This window comes from Brienomyrus brachyistius, unplaced genomic scaffold (assembly GCF_023856365.1).
Source record: "Brienomyrus brachyistius isolate T26 unplaced genomic scaffold, BBRACH_0.4 scaffold401, whole genome shotgun sequence".
Classification (NCBI taxonomy): Eukaryota; Metazoa; Chordata; class Actinopteri; order Osteoglossiformes; family Mormyridae; genus Brienomyrus; species Brienomyrus brachyistius.
In genome coordinates, this window is record NW_026042676.1 from 54,209 (window position 1) to 76,651 (window position 22,443).

The 22,443-nt window shown below is 45.7% G+C and overlaps 3 protein-coding genes and 1 long non-coding RNA gene across 6 annotated transcripts; 2 read left to right on the top strand and 2 right to left on the bottom strand.

The window, feature by feature from the left end:
- Positions 1–437: 437 nt before the first annotated feature.
- Positions 438–5,543, bottom strand: tmem182a (transmembrane protein 182a). Of its 2 annotated transcripts, none has more exons than XM_049005575.1 (5): positions 5,321–5,543; positions 3,311–3,431; positions 2,669–2,761; positions 2,306–2,443; positions 438–1,354 (listed from the first exon to the last, which is right to left on the bottom strand). In XM_049005575.1, exons 1-5 carry the CDS (start codon positions 5,462–5,464, stop codon positions 1,131–1,133), a joined length of 720 nt encoding a protein of 239 aa, XP_048861532.1. In that variant the 5' UTR covers positions 5,465–5,543; the 3' UTR covers positions 438–1,130. The 2 variants fall into 2 exon arrangements, with proteins under 2 accessions (XP_048861532.1, XP_048861533.1); XM_049005576.1 differs by having other exon boundaries at positions 3,311–3,428; positions 5,321–5,542.
- A 1,717-nt stretch (positions 5,544–7,260) lies between these two features.
- Positions 7,261–13,193, top strand: mfsd9 (major facilitator superfamily domain containing 9). 2 transcript variants are annotated; one of them, XM_049005567.1, is made up of 6 exons: positions 7,261–7,579; positions 9,396–9,483; positions 9,850–9,893; positions 10,613–10,742; positions 10,988–11,197; positions 11,592–13,193. In XM_049005567.1, the coding sequence occupies exons 1-6, from the start codon at positions 7,496–7,498 to the stop codon at positions 12,314–12,316; spliced, it is 1,281 nt and encodes a 426-aa protein (XP_048861524.1). In that variant the 5' UTR covers positions 7,261–7,495; the 3' UTR covers positions 12,317–13,193. The 2 variants fall into 2 exon arrangements, with proteins under 2 accessions (XP_048861524.1, XP_048861525.1); XM_049005568.1 differs by having other exon boundaries at positions 7,490–7,579; positions 8,127–9,483.
- Positions 13,194–13,890: 697 nt separating this feature from the next.
- Positions 13,891–15,528, top strand: LOC125729011 (uncharacterized). The gene is made up of 2 exons (XR_007389548.1): positions 13,891–14,066; positions 14,414–15,528. It is a non-coding gene; the product is annotated as an uncharacterized LOC125729011 (long non-coding RNA).
- On the bottom strand, positions 14,271–22,366 carry LOC125729004 (sodium/hydrogen exchanger 2-like). Its single transcript, XM_049005565.1, has 13 exons — positions 22,259–22,366; positions 21,089–21,250; positions 20,437–20,900; positions 19,228–19,478; positions 18,601–18,818; positions 18,195–18,394; positions 17,738–17,827; positions 17,187–17,257; positions 16,517–16,684; positions 15,861–15,966; positions 15,597–15,713; positions 15,149–15,236; positions 14,271–14,742 (listed from the first exon to the last, which is right to left on the bottom strand). The coding sequence occupies exons 1-13, from the start codon at positions 22,314–22,316 to the stop codon at positions 14,345–14,347; spliced, it is 2,391 nt and encodes a 796-aa protein (XP_048861522.1). The 5' UTR covers positions 22,317–22,366; the 3' UTR covers positions 14,271–14,344.
- Positions 22,367–22,443: the final 77 nt, after the last annotated feature.

The following is a 22,443-nucleotide window of genomic DNA, read 5'->3' on the forward strand; positions in this document are numbered from 1 at the left end:
CCAGCGCAAACAAGATTTCTGGCATCCATGCTGTAATGCAATCAGGCTGGCGCACAGACGGCTGCCCCTGGAACTACATCGCCGTGCCATGCCTCTCGGCAAGTGGGGTTGAGTCACGCGGCGGTGCCCGGTCAGCTGACCTATCATATCAGCCCCCCGTGGGTCCCTGAGATCCTGCTCCTCCAGTACGCGTTCCTATCTTTAACTTTAATGGGGAGTTTAAACTTAGCGGCTCGGTCAGACCGAACACTCGGCATGACGAAGAAGCGTCTTATAACATCATGATCTGACATGCGATGCGTGAAGAACGCGGACAACCAACTGGGATAAAAACATGGTTTAACACGGAGCAGAACACAGACCATGAGAAGGTTTGCAATCAAACTCCGACTCGCCAGTCTCCTGAAGTGTGATAAATACAGCAAGAAAGACAGTCATCCATGTAATGAACAAATTTAATCAAATGCTTTCATGTCGAGTTTACACACCATATTTACAACAATCCTTTATCTTTCCGGAATCTCAGAATGACTGTGAAAACCTTATGCTGTTTCATGAATTATATCATAAGCTGGACAGATACCAATGGTTACATGAAGGAAAAGTAAACCGTCTTTAAAATGTCCTCGTTGAATTCGATAATGCTTTTTTGTTGATCTCACAAGGTGATTGGCTTCTTAAGCAGAGCGAAATAATATATATAAACATGCCAAATTCTTTTAAATGAGAAAATAATAACTGTGTACAAACTATTTTGTAAATGACTAACAATGTTCTTAGGGTGTATATATACAGATATATAAAACAATGGAAATGGGTATTTTTATTTTTAAAGCCTCGTGAATCTGTAAATTCAGCAAACTAAAATCTCAACCAATGGCTTTGCAGGTTTCATGTTGGAAGTTCTCTGTGTGGCCAGTTTATTGCACACGGCTGACAGCTAGGAGGGATACATTTTTTGTGCCGTATTCGTAACAGCAGTTCTTGTTTGACCAGGTTCAGAATCTCTGTTCCTGATGAATCAATGATATGAAAAAAAATGTCAGAATCCCAAACCTCAGCGTAGGGAACTGCCCACAACCTGAGTCCACCAATGGCTTGGTTGCATGACACCAGGGTCATATCTAGGTTCAGTGGTACTGCATCTGCACCGATCGTCCAATCAGGAAGAAGAGCAACCCCGCAAAGAGGGAGAAGAAGACGCCCACGGGTGCGAACATGAACGACAGGCCGTAGCGGAAGTTAAACTGGTAGTTGGCACATGTGGCCTGCTTCTGGTCCACATACTCATCCACGAAACCCAGAACCTGGATCCAGATGATGAACATCACGATGACGGTCAAGAAGAACATGCCTGGAGGGAAGAAAAAAGAGAGGGAATGATGGGGTGGATTGGGGTGGAAAGATTTCATCTTTCATGTGACTGGTTTGAAGTTTTGCTTATGTATTTAAGTATTTCTGGTACGACTCGATGTACTGCTTAAGGATGCCCTTTGAACATTTGGCTGAACATCCTGATGAGTGGTTTGTTTTTTTACATTTACAGAGGTCCACTTAGTGGACAGATAACCTTTAAATCCTTGAATAGAGATTCTTCACCTGCACAAGGCTCAGATTATGCTTGCTAATCCATATTCAGGGATTAACCGTGGGAAAGAGGCCTTGTGGGAAAACACAACGGCACAATAATCCCACAGTTTGCTGTTGGTATGGTAACCTCCACTGTAAATTGCAGGCAATACCGGTCAACCCATTAGGTGACATATAAGCGGCTGCCTAGGGCACCGTCTTCTGAGAGCTTTGCGGGGGCGGCATGGTGGTGCAGTGGTTAGCACCGTATGGGGCGGCATGGTGGTGCAGTGGTTAGCACTGTTGCCTCACACCTCTGGGACCCGGGTTCGAATCTCCGCCTGGGTCACATGTGTGTGGAGTTTGCATGTTCTCCCCATGTCGTCGTGGGGTTTCCTCCGGGTACTCCGGTTTCCCCCCACAGTCCAAATACATGCTGAGGCTAACTGGAGTTACTAAATTGCCCATAGGTTTGCATGTGTGAGTGACTGGTGTGTGAGTGTGCCCTGCGATGGGCTGCCCCCCCTGGATTGTTCCCTGCCTTGTGCCCATAGCTTCCGGGATCAGCTCCGGTTGACCCAGTAGGATAAGCAGTTTGGAAAATGGATGGATGGATTTTACTTTGTCATGGATAACATGAGCGGGCAGTGACGCGACACTTGTCTAGGACACTGCCTGCATGACATTTTCACGGTACTCAACATCTAGCAAACCGTCACGAAAATGTAGAACTGACCCGCAATCAGGAAAAGACCCCCACCCGCCTTGTAGAGGCGGTGACTGGCAAAGGGGGCGGCGCAGATTATGATGAAGCCGGCCGCCACCGCCGTGACCACGCCCAGCAGCATGAAGACGCTCCAGAATCCTCTGTAGACTACAAACACAGAGTGGTCATTATGACAATGAGCTATCGGTTATTACAGAGATTGTCCCCTATCTGTCCAATGGCCTGTGTGCTTAGAGTTTCAGAGACAGAAAAGACAAATAGTTCAGCAGATGGATGTATCAAGTTATTCTAGTGCTGCTAAGTTAAGTGTGGAGGTATAGATTTCAGACCTTTACTTATAACTCATAATATGGCTGCATGGACTGTACTTACTGATGGCTGACTGTGGGACGGTTCCATTGTTCTCTACAATGGGAAACGGCTGCAAGTAGGACTGCACGCATTTCTTGGAAAAAGGCTGGTTGACTGGGAGAAAATACATGAAGACTTAGAGAAGCAACTTAGAGAAGCTACAAAGTGCTGAAAATCAGTGAAGCGATCCTAAACTCTTCAGCTTGACATTCGGACTTTGTGTGGCTTCATTAATCGTCAGTTTTTTCTTGTGTCAGCTGCCTGCTACTGCTTACCTATGGCAAGCGTGATTTTCTGCCTGACGTGGTTTTTTTAATTAGTGAGGATTATACAGCGAGGAATTTGTTTCCCGAGTCACCATTTTTGTTGACCGTAGATTTAAGTTGTCGGGGAGAAAAATGATTCCATAGGGAAGTGATATTCGGTGAGAACTCTTCGGGGCATTTTCCTGACCTGTGACTCAAAACACTCCATGTCTGAATACTCTGAATTTGAGAGGGACTGAAGCATAATTCGGTGACAGACTACAATCTGTTTCCTTTCGGAGATCCTGTTTGGACAGATGAACTTCAATCGTGTGACGACGACCAATGACAAACAGAAACACACCCAGGTTACACCACCTGCCTCAAACCCTGAGCCAGACCAGCGGGTCCCACTTACAGAGCAAGGTCTTCAGCAAGGGGTCATCTGTGCTTTTGTCATTGAATGAGCACCTCCAGAAAAAACCCTCGTGGTGGAAACCAGTGGTATCTTCATCACCCAAGACCTCATCCCCTCGCTGCTGGGAAGGAACCAAACTGAGGTCACGGGATAATAATGTGGCATGAGGGTAATGCAGTCATGCAGGGGATCTAGTGTAAGGTGCATGCAAACCTGTGGAGCAGAAACAGCAGGTCAAAGGTCAAAATGCAAACATGGAATTGATCTGCTGTACCAGAGACAAAAAACATCCATACAGAATAAAAAATCACATGCAAAAAAATTAAGTGAGATAAACTGAGATCCTGGCAGAGAAGTTTCAGGAGAAGTAGCTGTCTTCTGTCTTCAAAAGCCACTCCCACCTCCGAGCTTCAGTGCTCAGCTTCAAGCTGTACAGCTTCAGGAGGGTCTGCCTACACTTCACAATGCTGCCAGGGCTGCGGCCTCACCGAACAGCATCTCACACCCTCAATAGGGTGGAACCGTCATCATCTTCCATCAGGCCTCTCTCGATCGCCCAGACCTCACCGCACTCGTTTTCCTCTCGTCCTCCAGTCAGCCCATTCACAACTCCTCACTGCACCAACTGCCTGCCAAAGTTAATCTGAAACATCAGCGCCAATACGCGCGGCTGCTAGTGGAACTGTGTCAACTTACATTCAAGAGTTTTGTGAGATTATCATGATTACTATTGCCTTCAGGGTCTTGGTCAGAGAATTACAATTACAATTACAATTAGAAGCCTTTTATTGTCATTTTTCCAAGTGTAATGAAACTGCAGAGCAGTTACCCCTACAGATTACAATAAGAGAAAGTCGTGAGCCACTGCGTCCATCTGTGATACCATCTAAAAGTTATACTCAGTACTTAAAATATTAGGATTCAGGATTAAAAGCCTTCCATGGGGGAGAGGGGTTTCTGACATTAAGACCTTCTCAGATCTACACTTATCCATTCACACTCCCTGTGATTAAACATGTTACGCATCTTTAAGGAGCCGTTTCCACGGCCTTAGGCCACACCTACCAGCTTCTGGGCTTGTGCAGGTGACCTTCTCTATAGACAATTATAATAGGTACCTACTAGTGCACTTTGCTGCACCGATTCAAGAGTCACTTCAGATAAAAGGGTCAAGTAAACAGAAGCACGTAAGCCTGGTAGTGAGAGTGACTGATGCCTCGACATGCGGCCTGTTCCAGACCCCGCTGACAAACACCAGACTTGTGAAGCTCCACCACGCAAATACAAGATCTAAGGTTGTCCTGCAGCGTCACCTCTTCCCACACCCTGAGGGGATAAATACCCAGTATCCATGCTGCCTCAAAGGGACCGACAATGGCTATCCCTGGCCACCGTCGGCCCAGAATCCTTCCATAACATGTTTTCTCCACGAAAACTTCAGAGTGTATCATTCAGTAGCTGGTATACAGACTTGCATATTAATAGCAGCAGCCCATCGCCCAAAGTGGCTGGCTTGTTTTTCGCCAGTGACCGCAGCCAATGCCTGCGATGGCCAGTGGTTTTGCTGGGAAGCGGGTGTGGGCGGCACGCATAAAGCTCCAAATTAGCAGGCGCTCCTTTTACACCCAGAGAGCAGCTGTCGCCAGGCTTCAGCGTCAGTCTTCCCCTGGCCTACAGCCCACTCAGTCCCGGGACGCGCGCTAATGCCACACCTGACATCAAACACACTCCCTTGTGTCTCATGACAGTTACAGTAAGTGACGTCAAGCCTCCACCAATATCACTGCGCTCCTTTTCCCATCTATATTTCTGTCGAAAATAATAAGCTTTCACTCAGCGTGAGGTTGTCAGGCACTGGCCTCTGTTTCCCTGAACATCTCATCCATTCCTACACATGTGAGCCGGTTTGAAACAGTAAAAAAATAAAAAATTTCAGGACCTGTTAGCGAGAAGCAAACATTACATGGGCATGACCTACACCCGGCCAGGCGCAAAAAAAGACAAGCTTACCTCTAATATGGGCTGTGTAGTGTCTTCCGGGCTGCAGGTCTCTGAGGCCAAGAGCCAGTAATCTGTCCCAAAAGAGAGCAGGAAGAACAGGACACTAAGGGCTCCAAAGAAGCCGGCAAAGAAAAGCGCCACGCTAAGCTTCATGGTTCACTGTCCCGAGTCTGTTATCCGTCTGCCTGGCCGCGTAGCAAACGCAGGGGTCCAGTTCCCTGGAGCTGCCCTGTTTTTTTTTTTTTGCCGTTATTTTTGGCCCCCGTGTTACCCCCTTGCAGGGGAGGCGTGGCCTTGGGGCAAGCACAGAAATATCATCTGATATTTGGACACAGCTCAACAGGTTGGACAGTTAGGGGGTATCTAAGAAGTGTTTGAACAGAAGTTGGGAATTCCTTATGGTGAAGGAAGGGAATACAAGCATTAGCAAATTATAATCCAAATGTAAGGTTTTTTTTTTTATTGAGATATCAACATATGTGTTGCACAAATACATACAGATCCATGTGACAGAGATCTGCATTAAACAGTATTACTGATCCAGCCTAGTAAAGAATTCTCAACCAGCCAATCTGTCACTCCGAAGCTTCAGTGACACAAGAATGATAGCTGTTCTCCTCCAGTACAAGTTTAATGGCTCATGTGGGTTTCACAGGAAATCGCATGCAGCTTCCAAAACCATCTGGATCCCTCTGAAACTTTAGCCTTCCTGTTTGGAAAGGTTATGCCGTACCACTGGAGACGAACGCAGTTGTCACACAGCTGGGGTATTTTTGCACAGGCTGCAGAGAGACGAGGGGTAATTAATACAGGGCTGAGAAAAGAGTCCACTCGCCTTTTCTCCTTGCTTTCTGTGCCTTTACATTTGCTCCGTCTTAGTTTCTCATAAGATGCAAGTGAAAGTGTTAATGTCATATAACGATTAATGTTTATATTTCATATGAAGCATTTACTATTTTCCAGTTCTCATAAAAAAAAAAAAATAAAAAAAAAATTCATACTTGCACAATATGTTACTCTTGTACAACATTAACAGGGATGTCATAGAAGATCCACGCCGAAATCTCACAGGACCCGTTTTTTGACTAGACACGTAATAGCGTTAATCGCTCACACGGTGTTGCTCTTGCACTGGAAAAAAACACACTACGCGATCGCGATGCTGGCTTTAAAAAACATTTTGGGCGAACGACACGACACAGGGGAATATGACCTGCTCGTATCGGTGAAATGTTTTACTTCAAGGCTGTATTTCACTTGCAGCACGCGTTAATTAGTTAACTTGTTAAGGTGATGCTCGCCTAGGGCGCCATGTCGGCTAGGACCGGTACTGGTGGTATGTAATAATTATATTCATAGGCGACTTTCGGCTTTCCTCCCAGGGGGTGGTGAGAGAACCCAACCAGTCATTCATCACAGGCCACGCCAAACTGAGCTACTCAAGTAAATCTGCATTGAAAACAATAAATAAATTTACAATAAATTATCATTAGACTTTGATATGACTAGCAGACCACATTTTCAAATATAACTTAAGAATATTAAATTTTATTGAACTTAATATGTTCAAATAACATTTTCATCTAACCAGTAGGGGGTATAATTGCACCTAAGTAAAATCTATGAACATACAGCACTGAATGACTGTAAGCGCTGGAGAAATGTATGGGGAGCAGCAAGCTGCACAACTGAAGAAACCCCATTGAATTCAGCTTATCCTGATTACTGCCTGAAACACGTATTCGAAATCCGAAAGTGACATCGAGTATTAACTACAAACTCCATTTTACATCATTAACAGTATCAGCGTCAAGATGCCAAAAATAAAAACACCCAACCTCACAGTGCACGATCCATCTCCCGTTTAAATCCACCGCCGTGTTGTGACGTCACCAAAGGACTGTACCATCTCCGACAGGACTCAGGTCCCTGAATACGTATGTGATTACATACTCACAGTTGAGCATAGCACAAACACACATAATTGAGCGCCCTTTAAACATTAAGATGGAAATCACATAGCCATGTGGTATTTATATTCCCGTTTTTAATAAGCAAACGCGCCCCTGCGACGCGCCGCCTACTGGGAGCCCGGGAGCTGCTGGGCAGCGACGCGGCCTCACTGAGGACGCGCACTGCGCGCTTCCGCAGAGACCACTGCGCAAGTCGAGTCAGTGCGGGAGAATGTGCGGCTCGGCATGCAGCTCACCTCGGACACCCCCCGGGCGGCTGCGCTTCCTGCGATGCATGTATGTGGTGGGATTCATGGTGAGTTATACGAAAGCGATGGAACGGATCTGGTTATGGACGCCATAATGCCGGAGTGACAGTCACCTTTGTACGGGAATGTGACCGCGCACAGTGCAGCAGAGAACCTAAGCTAAACGTCTCTGGTTTTTCATTATACAGGCTGACACGTCGATCTCCATTAATTGTAGTATCCCATGCTTCTGGACGTATTATTTCCCCGCCAAAAATCGTAATATTTTAGTGACGTGTACTTTTCCCTGTGTTGCTGTTTATGGTGTATAATTATCAATGGATAAAATATACAGTGTCGACACGTTATGCAGCTGTGACCCCCAATCTTGGGATAGCTTTGGTATAGCTTCTTGGTAGATAAATGTGTTTTTGACGTTGGAAAAGGTGCTTTGCGAACGTGGGACCAGTGGCGCTAAGTGTCTTGAAATGACGAGTTTACAATGTGTAAATGCGCTTTTATACTGCTAAAGTTTATTGCAAGCTGTATTGAGGTTTATATTGTTTGGGACAGAATGTGTCGACACCAGCACAGCTCCTGTGTTCCACTTTTAAGGATCCCCATCCTGCTATGGACCCGCGGGAATGACAGCCTACATTTGGAAGCTGTAAAGATGCCCAATAAAGTCTGACAATTAACCCAGATGATTGTTGACCTTGAAACGCTGAAGAACGAAGGAGTCGCTGGTTAAACAGCGGTGTTTCTCGTCCGGCGTGGTGCGTGGACAGGGTTCCGTTTCTCTCCCAGTAACTGAAGAGTTAGTGTAATGGGAAGTGCCGTGATACCGCTGAAATTCCTGACATGACTGGAATCAAGGAAATGAGCTGCTTGGTTAAAGAGACATCTCCTACCTCCGTACTCTGGGTTTGCTCTCACCTTCTCTGACCAGTGACTGGGCACTACAACCCAAACACGCACATACGCTTTCCCAACTAGATCGAGCTCTGAATTTCATTTATATACAGTACTGTGCAAAAGTCTTAGGCAGGCAAAGAAAATGGTGTTTAGATTATCCACGTGATAGTGTAAAACTATGATATTATCCCTGTCTAAGTGTGTCAGCTTAGCCATTTCAGAACCTCTGCTAACATCATCCTAGTATTTGCAGCGACTGTCCAGTGCAGTCATGTATTTTTTGACTTGGCCACTAGCACACCTCATACAGCTAGTCAATCTCTCACTGGATTTTTAAAGCAATACATTTAATTGTTTAAATGAGCTGTTGGTGAAATTTAACAAAATCATGGAACGGCTGAGGTGCCCCTGAGGAGAAGTTTGGGAACTGAAGCGGTGTTCATCCAGCCATACGACTAGATATCAGTGACTTTTTAGAACACAAAAGAAATTATTACTAGTTTTTATTGTGTTACTCTTAATTTGCACATGTTCTAATGTTAAATTGTGTTTTTTGTTCTAAGCCAAAGTACACTTGCTACCCAGATAAACAGCTTTAAACATTTCTTTGGACTGCCTAAGACCTTTGCACAGCACTGTAGTTGCACATCAGATTGACTTATCAGTGCGACAGCTCCGGTTATTACACTTTACTTCACTATACAGCTGGATTCATCTATATATTCATACAACTATATAGCACAACTGCAGAGTTCCATCGGGCTCTTAAACCCTTAAAAGGTCCTTAACATGCCCAGTAATAAAACTATGGCTTCTACACCACTGATCAGCATGTACCATTATGTAGTGAGTGTTGTGTAAATATTCCTGCAGGTCATACTGCATGCTGACGCACGAAGTGTTTGTGCACTGTACATGTATAAGCTCCATAGCTAAGTCTTCTCCTTAACCCTCCACCCCCTGTTCCAGGACCTGTTTGGAGTCAGTATGGTTATACCTCTGCTGAGTCATCACATCAAGTCCCTCGGAGCCACTCCGACGATGGCTGGAATAGTGGGTCAGTCCAAGTTCATCTCTAAATTTCTATCTGATGCTGCTGGATGGTAAATAACCAGGCCGGAGAACTGGGTCGTCTTGTAGCGTTAGCTTCAGCTCATCTGCGGAAGCCCATCCAGCCAGGAAACACCATTCCAGAGCATCGCTAGCTTACCGTGTTCCCTGTTTTGGGATGCAAAACATAACTGTCAGGTGACCGCCTAGGTGTGCAGTGAACATAAACCCATTCCATTCAGCAACCTCCTCTGTTTGTCCAACCCTTCATGGTTAATTAACCTCTGCTGCAAGGCCACAGCGATCTTGAGATGGCGCTAGTGTTCTGCCAAACTTCATGAGTTAATTAACTTTGTTTTTGTCATTGTTACAGGTGCAACCTACGGCATTTTACAGCTATTTTCAAGCACAATAATAGTGAGTATCATCATTTATGTGCATATTCGCTGCCCTTTACGTGCTGCATGTCTTAGTCATCTTAAATTGACCATTACAAATTTTATAAATCGATTTACATGCAAGGAATGAGTGATTAACGTGGTAAATAAACAGCTGCTTTCAAATCTGACATTTGGATTGTCACTGTATTACAGTCTGTTGCTGCCTGATTTATGCACAGTGGCATAAGCTCAAATCCGCAGGTCCCCAGCTAAGTGATATGACAAGCTCTTGGATGGTGCCTAGAGGGGTTTTGTTTTCTCAGATGTCCATGGAGACGAGCAGAGGCCACACTCTTCATAATTAACGCTGCGCTGGAATTTGGAGCAGAACAGTTGTATTGTTTCTGAGGACTGAAGGATAGACGAAGGCCTCAGTGGTCGACTGAGTCACAGCACTGCAAGGCTGGGGGATTCCTTTAATACACGGGAGTCATGGGACCAATTAGGATGAGAGAAGGGGCCTTTTATCTTCCCAGTCCCCTGACCAATTGCAAAGGCCATCCTGAGAAAACTAGTTTCCGTGATTTGATTATGGAACGGGGCGCCACGATGACCTTAGCGAGGCTGAGGCACAGGGTGGGGCGTGTCTGCAAGGAGCCGATTGATTGGCCTGAGCCGTGGAGTGTTTCGGACGTGGTGTATGGCTGCCCTGACTGTAGCTCACACACGCCGGTGTCTCATTGGTGTGCCCCGCAGGGCAGCTGGAGTGACGGCGTGGGACGGCGGTGCTCCCTCCTCACCTGTCTCCTGCTGAGTGCTTTGGGGTACGCTCTGCTGGGCCTCTCCACCAGCCTCGCCCTCTTTGTGCTTGCCAGGGTACCTGTGGGTGAGTTTGAGGAATCACACTTGTGACCCCTAGGTGGTAGGGGGCACTACCAGGGAGGGTCGGCTGTTGGACCTTCAAAGATATTGTTTTAGGTATATGGCTAATTGAGTGTGAAAAATGAAGTTGCTAAATGAGTAGAACATTAGCGGCTAGCTAAGAATTAGGGGTCTGCTAATGCAGCTAATGCTACAAGCTTACAGTTGCTAAGTGAGGATATTGCCCTTTGCCCTTTCTCACCCACACAGGGCTATTCAAGCACTCGCTCTCGATCTGCCGGGCCCTTCTGTCTGATCTGGTGTCGGAAACAGAGCGCCCCCTGGTGATGGGGCACTTCAACGCGGCATCCAGCGTGGGTTTTATCCTGGGCCCCGTGGTTGGCGGGTATCTCGCCGAACGGGAAGGTGGCTTCTACACGTCCTCCTTTGCCTGCGCCACCATCTTTGTCCTCAATGCAGGTGTTTGGTCATTTCCTGAATATTCTGATTCTTGTTAATAGATTAAGTGGTTAATTGGTTGACAAATTAACTGTGTGGCTGAGCCGGTTAAGCCTCTATGACTGCTATCGGAAGGTTGTTGGTTCGAGCCCCGGCCTCAGCAGAATAGTCACATCTGTGGGCCCTGGAGCAAGGTCCTTAACGCCCAGCTCCACGGGCACCGCTGTAGGTAGATGCCCTTCCCTGCTAAGCTTACTCTTATCTACGTATGTGTTTGTGTGTGGAGAGCAAGACGGGGTAGATAAAAATCCCCACAAGGATCAATAATTTATTTATTGATTGATCGAAGGATCGAAGGGATAGAGGTTAGAGAGTTGATGGATGTTTGTTGACATGTAACATCCTGGTTCTTCAGGCCTGGTCTGGATCCTACCCTGGAACGAGACTCCGGGTTTCACTGACAGCCAGGCCGTCCGGGGGGACAGGCCAAAGCAGGCCGTGATGAACTGCTCAGACGGGGAGGGGCCGCAGGCTTCAGTCCTGCAGCGTGTGAGGGCCGTGGCGTCCTCGGACATGTGGGACGTCTTCCTGGTGCGCTTCCTCATGGCCGTGGCCATTATGTTGTACTACAGCAACTTCTCACTGGCCCTGGAGGAGCGGTTCGCACTGCGCCCCCAAGTAGCCGGGTACCTCATCAGCTACAGCAGCATGCTGGGGGCCCTGGCTGGCTGCCTGGTGGGGCCCGTCACTCGTCTCTACCGCAACGACATGGCCGCCCTGCTGCTGCACTCCACGGTGTTGACGTGCGCCCTCATCTTCCTGTACGCCACCGCACCCAGCGTCTGGCATGTGGTACTGAGCTCCACCTTCTTCGCCATCTCCACCACCATCGGTCGCACCTGTGTCACTGACCTGGAGCTATGCCGCGGAAGCCCTGGCTCCAGTGGGACATTGCTGGGGGCCGGCCAGTCCGTCACAGCTGTCGGCCGCGTGGTGGCGCCCCTGCTTTCTGGGCTGGCCCAGGAAGTGAGTCCCTGCGGGCCGCCCAGCCTAGGTATCTTCCTCGCCCTTGCTGCTGTCTTGCTTCTCCTCATCCGGACACCAGAGTGGAAGAGGGGAGACAAAGCCAAGCACCTCTGAGGGCCCGGGTTTTTGCTCTTGGGCTGTGATGCTCACGTTCTGGAGCAGCTCGTATGCCGTGGGCTCTGTTACTCTATTGGTCAGCGAGTTGTCAGTAATCACCAGCGACATTGGTCTCGTCTTCCCAACCAATAGCAGGTGACGGCACAATTTGAGCTGTTCACTCACTAAATCACGTTTTATCTAAGAAGCCTTTTCCATTTAGAGTTGGTCCTTCAGCGGTAACAGGTCACAGCACAGCGTGTTTTCATCTCTACGTCCCATAATGCACAGTTTTTGCTTTTAGTTCCATTGAAATACATTTTTTTTCTGCTACATTGATGGTATCAGGAGATTATGCTGGATTTACAACACAGGCTATACATGTTAATTATTATAACTAATATTCTGATGTTATTTGTTTTGGTTATTTATTTTTTTTACCTATAAGCATTTATTTATCTGCATTTCTGAGCTTAATAGGATCTGAAGGTCAAAAAATGGGTGATGATCAGACGTATGTTTGGAGCAAAGAGTCACGGGACCATTGGACTTAAGAAAAAAAGGTTTAGAAAAATGTCTCTCTTTTTTTTGAATGTTTTTCACCTCAGAGACTCTGACATAAATATGAATGTTAAACTCTGCACAGCAATAAGATTCTCAGTAAATCTCTCAGAAGAAATATTTTAGATGTATAAACATCATAATGGTGGAATACCACGGTCAGTGTACCATGCAGTGAGCTGAAGCAGATGACATAAGTCAGTTCATTAGTTTGTAGCTGGATGATATTGTCATGAAAATGTCACTTAACAGGACTTCCCTGTTCTTCAGGTAGACCAAGTTCTAGATGAAAAGAAAGTCCTGCTGGAATAAAGACAAACAGATTTTTACAAAACATTGTTTTGACCTTTTTTAAAACCGGATCTCATTCTTAGGTTGTTTTTCTGCATTACATATAGTGTAATCTGGCTTTTACCTGGAATCAGGCTTTTAAGCCATATTTCTAGTTTAATTTATTAATAGACGACTTCAGACCTCTCAGGTTGCTCTATGCTGACACCAGTAAAGTATGGGGGTGTGACCTGTTTGTGACGAAGCACTGGTTTTACCTCAGTAAATGTTGTTCGGTATTTTCTTGCTTTTTTTAATCCTTTATTGGAAAAAGCAGCAATGTAAAAGTAACTGCTCTTTGTCGCTTCACCACTGGGTGGCAGCAAATCATAAAGAAACACCACTTGAACCAGACAGGCATAGGAACCCCGAAGTGCATAGTAACCAAGGATCTGACTCCTACTGCATGTAAATGCGGAAACAATTCTCAGTGCCCCACCCCTTATATTTTCATTAGTGGTAAATGGTACTGCTGCTTATGGTCGTGTTTCCCAACCCGGCCTTTGGGGACCCGCAGACAGACTATTTTTTGCTGGGAAGGAGCAAAAATGTGGACTGTTTGCCAGGGAGCAAAAACATAGACCGGCTGTGACTGCCCAAGGACCGGGTTGGGAAACACTGACTTATGGCATTAAAATACAGAGCAAATTAACATTTTATTTTTAGGTGACGAATGGTCTGCGCTCACAAATACACACTCTAACACGCACTTGTTTTCTTGTGTTAAAGTCCATTTCACTACGATGCTCACCAGATTTTCCAGGCAAGAAACCTGCGGTGCCGTTGTGTCCATTACGCGCCCACAGACCACCTTCCTGACTACCGTGTAAAACCTCCCATGTCACATGATCACAAGGGCAGCACTACACACATTGAGGTATTATCTGGGTTCTGTTTGAAAAGGGCGTAGACCAAAACTCCTTCATCTGACCTTTGTTCTGACTGGCCCTTTAGAGACCAATTTTTCCACTTATTCACTTCTCTAAATATTGCCATTACTGAAGAATCATTACTGTGTATTTGGAAAGTTAGCCAAGTGTATCCACCTTTAAAAAGGCCAATCAACACCTGGCAAGTCGAGTGAAATAAAGATACATTTTTGGTTTGTCTGGGGTGGAAACAGTGGGTTTGTTAGTCAGGTTTGGTCATCATGGGTCAGTCCACCTGCCCTGGGCTTTGAGGACCATGGGGGTTTTGAGGTCTCCAATGTGGTCTCCTGTTCAGGTGCTTCTGGGATCTACCCCCTTCCTGGATGAGAGGCTCCTGGACCCAGCCTGTGGGTGCAGATGGCAGAAGATTCCCCCCACCTGGGCTGTTCTCGTCACGACTACGAGAGCAGCGACGGGCTGTCCAGGAATCTCTTTGGCGTTGCCCCCATAATCCTTCTGCTATTGGCTCCCGGGAGGTTTGCTGGCCCAAGTCGTCCTCAAGCCGTTCCGGTTGGCGGTAGAGGTTCTGCATTGGCCTTTCGTGGGAGGACGAGAACCGCTGCAATTGGCTCGCGCTGGATGTGGCTGAGAGGGGCTCCAGTTCCAGGTCTGTGCCTCTGGAACCTGAACACAGGTACAAAGTCATTGTCCACTAATGTTTAGCCTCTAAACCTGGTGCCTCAGCATTGTCTAAAGAGGTTATTCATGGGGGAGGGTGTGTGAAGCTCTCATAAAGCCAAACAGAGTGCTGAGAAAGAGTGCTGAAAAGCCTACTTTGGAAAATGATTTGCTTAATGGTATTATTAAGTTCTGCGGCAGACTGAAAGCCTTTTCTTCCAGACCCGGGGGTAACAGAATATTAGAGGGCACAATGTGTAAGCAACACCAGCACTATAGAAGAACATAATATGAGCAGATCCAGTGTCACCACAGGTATCCAAGTTCCGTGTCGGAAAATGATTGGAGCCCTCAGAAGATTTCTGGAACATCAATCAGTACAGTACTTCCTAGCTGAGTGCCTGATACTCACTGGCATAGCTAGGTCTCCTCGGGGGGGGCCTGGATTCCATGTTCTTTCTGGGAGGCAATGAGAAAAACCTGTGTCGCCTGGACACACCCTGAAAGATATGGTGGAGAGGTAGGAGGTATGAGGTCACAGCAGGGACATGATCTCCAAATGATAACATACGTGTGAGCAGAACAGTGAACTTCCTCAAAATCCACTTAGTTTACAGCACAATCAATGCCAGTGATATTTCAGGTATATACTGCATAACACATTGTGTTGAAATTATGTACAAAGTTATCCTTTTTAAGGTCAGAATTTGAATGTCACATCGTAAATATGAAACGGGTAGAACCTTGTTTGTTTTAATATTAATAAAACAAATAAAGGCCTTCAACAACTGATATCATGAAAATCATGAACGAAAGTCCCCCCACCCACCCACCTACACACACACATTCAGGTCTCATACCGTTCCTGGGAAACTTCCAACCCGGAAGCTGTGTCGGACGCTGATGTGTCGCCGGATCAGGATCTCTCTGACCTTGGAGTCATTGGGCAAAGCACTCTTCTTGGTGTACTCCACCGTCTGCCAGGAACCATCCACAAAGGAACCAGTTCGACTCCTTTACCAAGGTTTCATAGCAACACAAGACAGAGCTACCAGAAGCTGGTGTTCCATTAAGGGTTTTGGGGGAAGGGATCACAGCGCGTGTGAATTGACAGACCCACTCACCCTCTGTCGGATTTTGTACATGTTCTTCGACAGCAGCTCATGCATGTTCCTCAGGTCGCTTGCCGGGAAATTCCTCTTCGTTCTGGCCATTGGCTTTGTCTCCACACTGCAAGTTACACAAGCGCAAGAGCTTCCTTCACCATGAGCAACACAGGGCATCCTGTACTGGAGTGGAGGGATTCCTCAAATTGAATCACTGCTTCGACCAACCAGTGAGCACCTTAGCACCTCCAAAAAATGTCCTGTCATCAATTAAACTCGGGTAAAATACCGTACCTATTGTATAAACCAGTGTTTCCCAATCCAGCCCGCGGGGACCCACAGACAGGGAGCTGACAGAAAGCAAAAATGTCAACTGTCTGGCAGGGAGCAAAAATGTCAACTGTCTGGCAGGGAACTCAAAAAAGAGAAAGCAAAAACATGGACCATCTTTGGGTCCCCAAGGAGCGTATTAGGAAATGCTGGTATAAATAAAAAAACACGCAACAAATCCGCTAAAGGCAGGTGGAGACCTATTGACCATGGACAGAGAGGGAAGCTTGGGGAATTAGAGAAATACTCAACAAGTGACTTGAAAATAACTGGCACTGTATAAGTGATGGGGAGAAAGTGAACCAGGGTAGTGTAGGTAATCGCCCAGCAGATACATCACTTACTGCAAATCCATGAGTGAGGGTGCAGCACTGAGGTCGCTGGGGGCGGGGCCCAGAAGCTCCAGGGCATTCTGCAGTTCTAGCTTCTTGTACAGGGCGACAATGCTGGATTCAGCCCTGTTGTCCCTTATAAGAATCTTCCTGAGGACTCGGTCGTTGAACTTCTTAAACCTGGTACATTACCATGGCAACTGTCAGTTTCAGATGCTTGTAACGCATAGGCAAGCGATGGAATGTGATGTTTGGTATGTCTTCATGAATTTATATTTTTGTCCTCCATGTCCAATAACATTCTTTCCTCTTCTTTTAAAAAATGGCCATGATCAGTGACAGATTGGCCGAGCCACACACATTGAATTTTGTCAAGGTCCATTTGCCATTTTGAAGTGTGTGTGTGTGTGTGTGTGTGTCCCCAGCAAAATTCTAGCCCTGAGAACATTCTGACATGGTAGAGTCTTTGCTTATAGATATGTCAGGGAAGATCGATTAGTAGGACAGAGTGCTGAGAACACCAATCTGCCAAAACCCCTGGATCACCCCACAACAGCCCTCTCAGATCCTTAGGACAATTCGATCCTTGCTGCAATGAATCACGGCAATGTGCACAGAGCTGTGAAACAGACACCTCATTCAGTCCAAGAGCACGTGAAGTCAATGCCAGTCACACACTTACTTGTCCTTCCAGTAATAGTGGCTCCACTGTCCACAGATGTCCTCAATGCCGACAATGGTGTGCTCCATCAGCTGAAAGGATCATCAGGATCATTACAGGCTGCCAATTGAAAATGGTCTGATGCAAAATAGTACTGCTGTTCTAGTAGGGACATAAAATCAAGAAGGTTATCCAGATCCCTGACTTCACAGAATGAGATTTTGCTAAAACAGTGACTCATGGAGTCCAGCCATGTTTCTCACCTTGATCTTCGGGGGACTCCCTCCAAAAAACATGGACTGTCTGGGGCAGAGGTCGATAGGTCAGGTTAAGAAAGTGAAAATCCAGACCAAGATTTCGTTTCAACCAAACAGTTGAGTATAAAAAGTAACTGTCACAGAGGACTCAACTGGTTGGTTGAAACAAAATCTTGGCCTGGATTTTTCTGGACTTTCTGGACCTGAACTATCCTCCACTGGTCTAGGGGTCCCTGAGGACTGGGTTGGGAAACACTGAGCTAGAGTTTATTCAACTGTGTAAACAGATACTGAGTCAATAAAATAGCTACCCACCCTCTTGTGAATCTCAACGTTAATGGTGCCCAGTTTCCTGTTGGTCCTCCTGACCTTCATACACTCCACCAGAGGCCGGATGCTGATCCCCTGTAGTAGACAACATGTCCCTCTGAGACACATTCACCATCTCAGGTAGGTCCAGGGCTTCCACTGAGTGAAACTAGGATGGGAGCCTTTCAGACTGATTTTTGAACCTTAACAGCCCATAACCTTCACATGTGTCCTTCAGTCTGGAAAACCTGCTAACGGCTGCAAGGCTGCGCTGGCAAGGCAGTTAAAGACACAAACTCATAGCATCACATTACTTTAACTGCCCCAGCAGAATAACCAGTTATAAAAGTTTTACTGAACTGAAGCAAAATAACAGTAGACTACACCCTCCTTGATTGAAATACACCACATTAAGAGTGACAGATGGCTAGTGCTAAAGTTAGCGCGCTGGAGCACACTATACCTGAATGAACACAGTGAATAGAATGATAACGATGGTAGCGGTGATGAACAGGTTCCGGCAAGTGATGTTTTGTGGAAGCAGGAACACCAGGGCAAAGCAGATGGCCCCACGCAGCCCTCCGTATGCCAGGCCAAACTGGTCTTTGAAGTTGAATGGGATTGTGCGGAAAGGATTAATGATCTGAGTGAGGACAAAAACGCCTGGAAGAGAACGAAAGAAGAGTTTAGGAGTGACTATGGCCACATACCGGATAACTGGTTTGAAGACGGATGGACGGAGGGTTGGATGGATGGACAAAGGGACAGACGGATGGATGGAATTTGTACGAGCTAGCGTTAGCATAGCATATAGCATTTATAATGACTAGCATTAGCAAGTTCCTTCATATGCAAGGACAGACACGAACCCAGGGCTCTCCAGACGAATGCAAACAGCAGGGTGAAGAGGATGTAGCCCCAGTTCCACTCGTGGTCAGTGGTAATTGTGGCCACACCAAGGAAAAAGAAGATAAGTGTTTCCGACATGGTGCCCAGCATCTTGACAACGTGCCGGATGGTGGTGCAGGAGCGCTGGGCCACATTCTCCTCCACATAGTACTTCATGGTCAGAGCACAGGTCACAATGCTTGGGGGTGGGAGGCAGAGGGGAGCGTGTAAGAGGTGCAAGGTCAGAGGTCACAGGACAAGACAGGAATCAGCCATCTTATAACTAGAAATGTGTTAATGAGTATGAGAAATATGATAATTATGAACTGTAACAGCGATGGACAAAATGACGCTTCATGAACCATTTGCTGTATTTTATACCCCAGTAGATGGTTGCTTTGTGGTATGCTTTGCACCTTTTCTTTTAACAGAGAGCACCATCTAGTGGAGTAAAAAAATACAGCAAATGGTTCATGAAGTCATTTCGTCCATCACTAACCTGTACTGTATAATTATCCAACAATAACCAAAAAGCATTGTTTTTCTCCACCCCATTTACCCTTCACTCTTAAACCCCATCTGTACATATTGTTGCTGGTACCACTCACGCCATGATGCTGGAGAGTGAGAAGAGCTCAGCCACCAGGTAGGCCAAGTAGGTGAACATGAAGACGAAGAGGGGCTCGATCTCACGCACGTGGGCGGTAAAGCGCGTGGTGAACGCTGCCGCGAAGCCAAACAGGGACCCGAAGACCAGGCCGCCCAGACTAACCACTATGAAGCGAGCGATGCCAAGAAAAACATCCACTGTCGCCACCTCCGGCATGGTGGCCACAAAGCTGAGTATGTTGTACAGTGCCTGGCCAAAAGGTGGAGCTGTGGTTAATGACTAGGACCAGAACGTTTGTTGCTTCAAATCCCATTAGGTATCAAATAAATCACATGAGTAGAAATATAAATATGCAAAAACTAAAAAGGGTAATTTATCATTAAATTAAAGCAATTTTAAATAAAACTGTCTTTAAACATCCTTCCATCTTTAAGCTGCTCATCCTGGTAAAAATTTTGAGACGACTGAACAGCTAATACAAAACCAGAGTCTGCGAAGTGTGTCGTTCATGTGCCCTGTAAAATCTTGCAAAGCCAAAGAAACTGAATTTGATTTGTATGTAATACAAATTAAACAGTCCAGGGTAGTAGCTCTCACTACAGTTAAATGGAGATGCTCAAGTCCTCTGCCAGCACCATAGATATAAATAATCTTATGACTAGGGAAATAAATAAAAAAAAAAATAGCCATTAGCAACTCAACGGTGGAATTATCTGATGCAGAATTCATGGGCTGACTGTGCAGAAACCCAAACACCAAACACGTTTAAAATAGAAAATGTGAGAATTTCTCCAAGAGTGAGAAAGTATCTCACTCTTGGAGGTGCCATGTGTTCTACTGCACAGTTATTGAATATCGCCTTATGTTCTGGGCTTTGTGTTCTGTTGAGAGGAACGGGTCTATTTTCCATTGGGTCTGGAGGTCATGTGATCACATACAAAGGGATCCCTTATCAGAAGATCACAAGAATAGGTGAAGCTCTTCACCTGATCAGCACCTTCTCAATGTTCTGGATAAACCAGCAACTAGATCCATTACTACGATTGACTTATTTATAAAAAAAAATATTTTTTTGCCTTGTTTAAATACTCATCTAGCCCTCACTTCCAGGTGAGCGACATAATGCATTTTTAATATCCCAGTTTTTCGGATTATACACCTTATACCCAAACAAGCTGACCTTCGACCTGAAAAGTTTCTTGCTTACCACAGTGACGGCGTCATTGAACAGGCACTCGCCGAAGACCACGATGTAGAGCTGCTCGTTGATGCTAATGTCTTCGAACACAGCCAGCACGGCGACAGGATCCACGGCAGAGATGATGGAGGCGAACAGCAGGTTCTCCTGCAGGTTGATGTCCTTGAGGCCCAGTGCCTCGATTTGGCACACGCCATAGAGCGACACCCCGATGCCCAACGAGTTCCAGAGTGTGCCAACCACGGCGAACCAGAGCACCGTGCCCACGTTCTCGAAGAACGGCCGTGTTGGCAGGAAATAGCTGGAGTCCAGCACGATGGGGGGCAACATATACAGAAAGAAGACGTTGGAGGTGAGCACGGCCGGGGGCATCCTGTGTATCGCATACATGATGCCCCCCACCACCAGACCCACACTGATCAGCAGACAGGACTCTGGGATCCAAATGGTTATCTTGTGGTACATGTTGAAACCTTGCAGGAAGATCAGCGACAGAATCACATAAAGGGGCATACAGTGTTCAAGGAAAATAGTATCTTAACCTCGAAATACATTTTATTAAAATATATATAATTAAAATATATAATTACAATGTAATGCATTGATTTCAGCAAGGAAAAGAATTTTCCAGGGTGGTTAAGGAAACGGGATGAAGACTTACCAATCTTGGCAAACGACGCCAGTAAAATCCACAGAGTGATTTCAAAAGGCACCTGGATGCGAGGATAGTTTATGATGAAGACCGGCAATTGCTGTGCCTGAGGTTTCGGGGTAACCTGCGTCCCTGCCGGTGAATTAACAGGAGGCGCCTTGGTAGCGGCATCTGCGGCGTTAGATATAACATCACGGCTGGACCAAAGTGCGCCAGAAAGAAAAATCACCAAACAAACTAAATGTTTCGAAGTCCAATTACATTTACAGGAGATGGAGTAGTCCATCTCTTCAAAAACCTTTAAAAAATGAAATAGTGCGTTTCAGTGTAACTTTATACCCTCAGCAGGCAGGACTACGTAAAACGACATTAAATTCAATGTATTCAAAAAAAAAAACTGTTATCCGGTACGTTTTCAATGGATCGGGAAAGTGGATGAGAAAAATGCCTTTCGCCTCCACTAAACAATCGTTGATTTATTTCTTTATTTGAATGAAAAGTCCCGTGAACAGAGATTTAACCCGACTCCGCGTGTAGGTAAATCGTGGGAGGGGCCAGAGTCGACTGAACATTCAAACTTTGTTTACCTTTCATAGATGTCATACTCTTTGCGTAATTCCGTTTTAGTATGCTATATGTATATAATGAATGGTATACTGTTGGCTTTATTTAAAAAAAAAAGTAGAAAAAAGGTTTTAATTAACTTTAGCCCGGAACATTAATTAATATAAAGGTGTATGTGAATTAATTGTATGATTTTTTTACTATTATTTGCAATAAGTGTAATCTAAATAAATCCATTCATTTTATATCGGATATATTTATAAAATAACGAAAAACAAACATGTTTAATTATCCATTAATCAATTTTCTATACCCGGCCGCTTGTCCTAAGCAGGGTCTTGTTATGTAATAATTACATAATTATTATGAAGAATTTAGTGCAAAAGATTCGAACAGATTGCAATAATTCAAGCTTGGGGTGTAATTTTTCGTTAGCGACAAGCCAACATCACCTTACTTCCAAAGTTCTCTCGTGGGTCATTTTGCTTCCAACTCTACGCTCTGTCTTTCCAGGCAGTTACGTCCATATATTTAAAAACGCGTGTTATCGAAACTTGCGCGGTACTCTTCCAGGTTGTTTGTTGTTCTTAGGTTTCGTGGAGATAAGCTACTTACCAGAGCTGGACATAGATAGTGTTGAGCGTGTGAGTTTATATATACCACAAGCGTCCATTAAACAGCTCTTTTTTTATACCACCAGAAATGCACTTAGTATTATTTGGGAATATCGACGGAGCAAAGTATAAGTCTTTTATAGCTGATTTTTCGGCACAAGATGGCAGTAGATCTTTGCTGTGTTG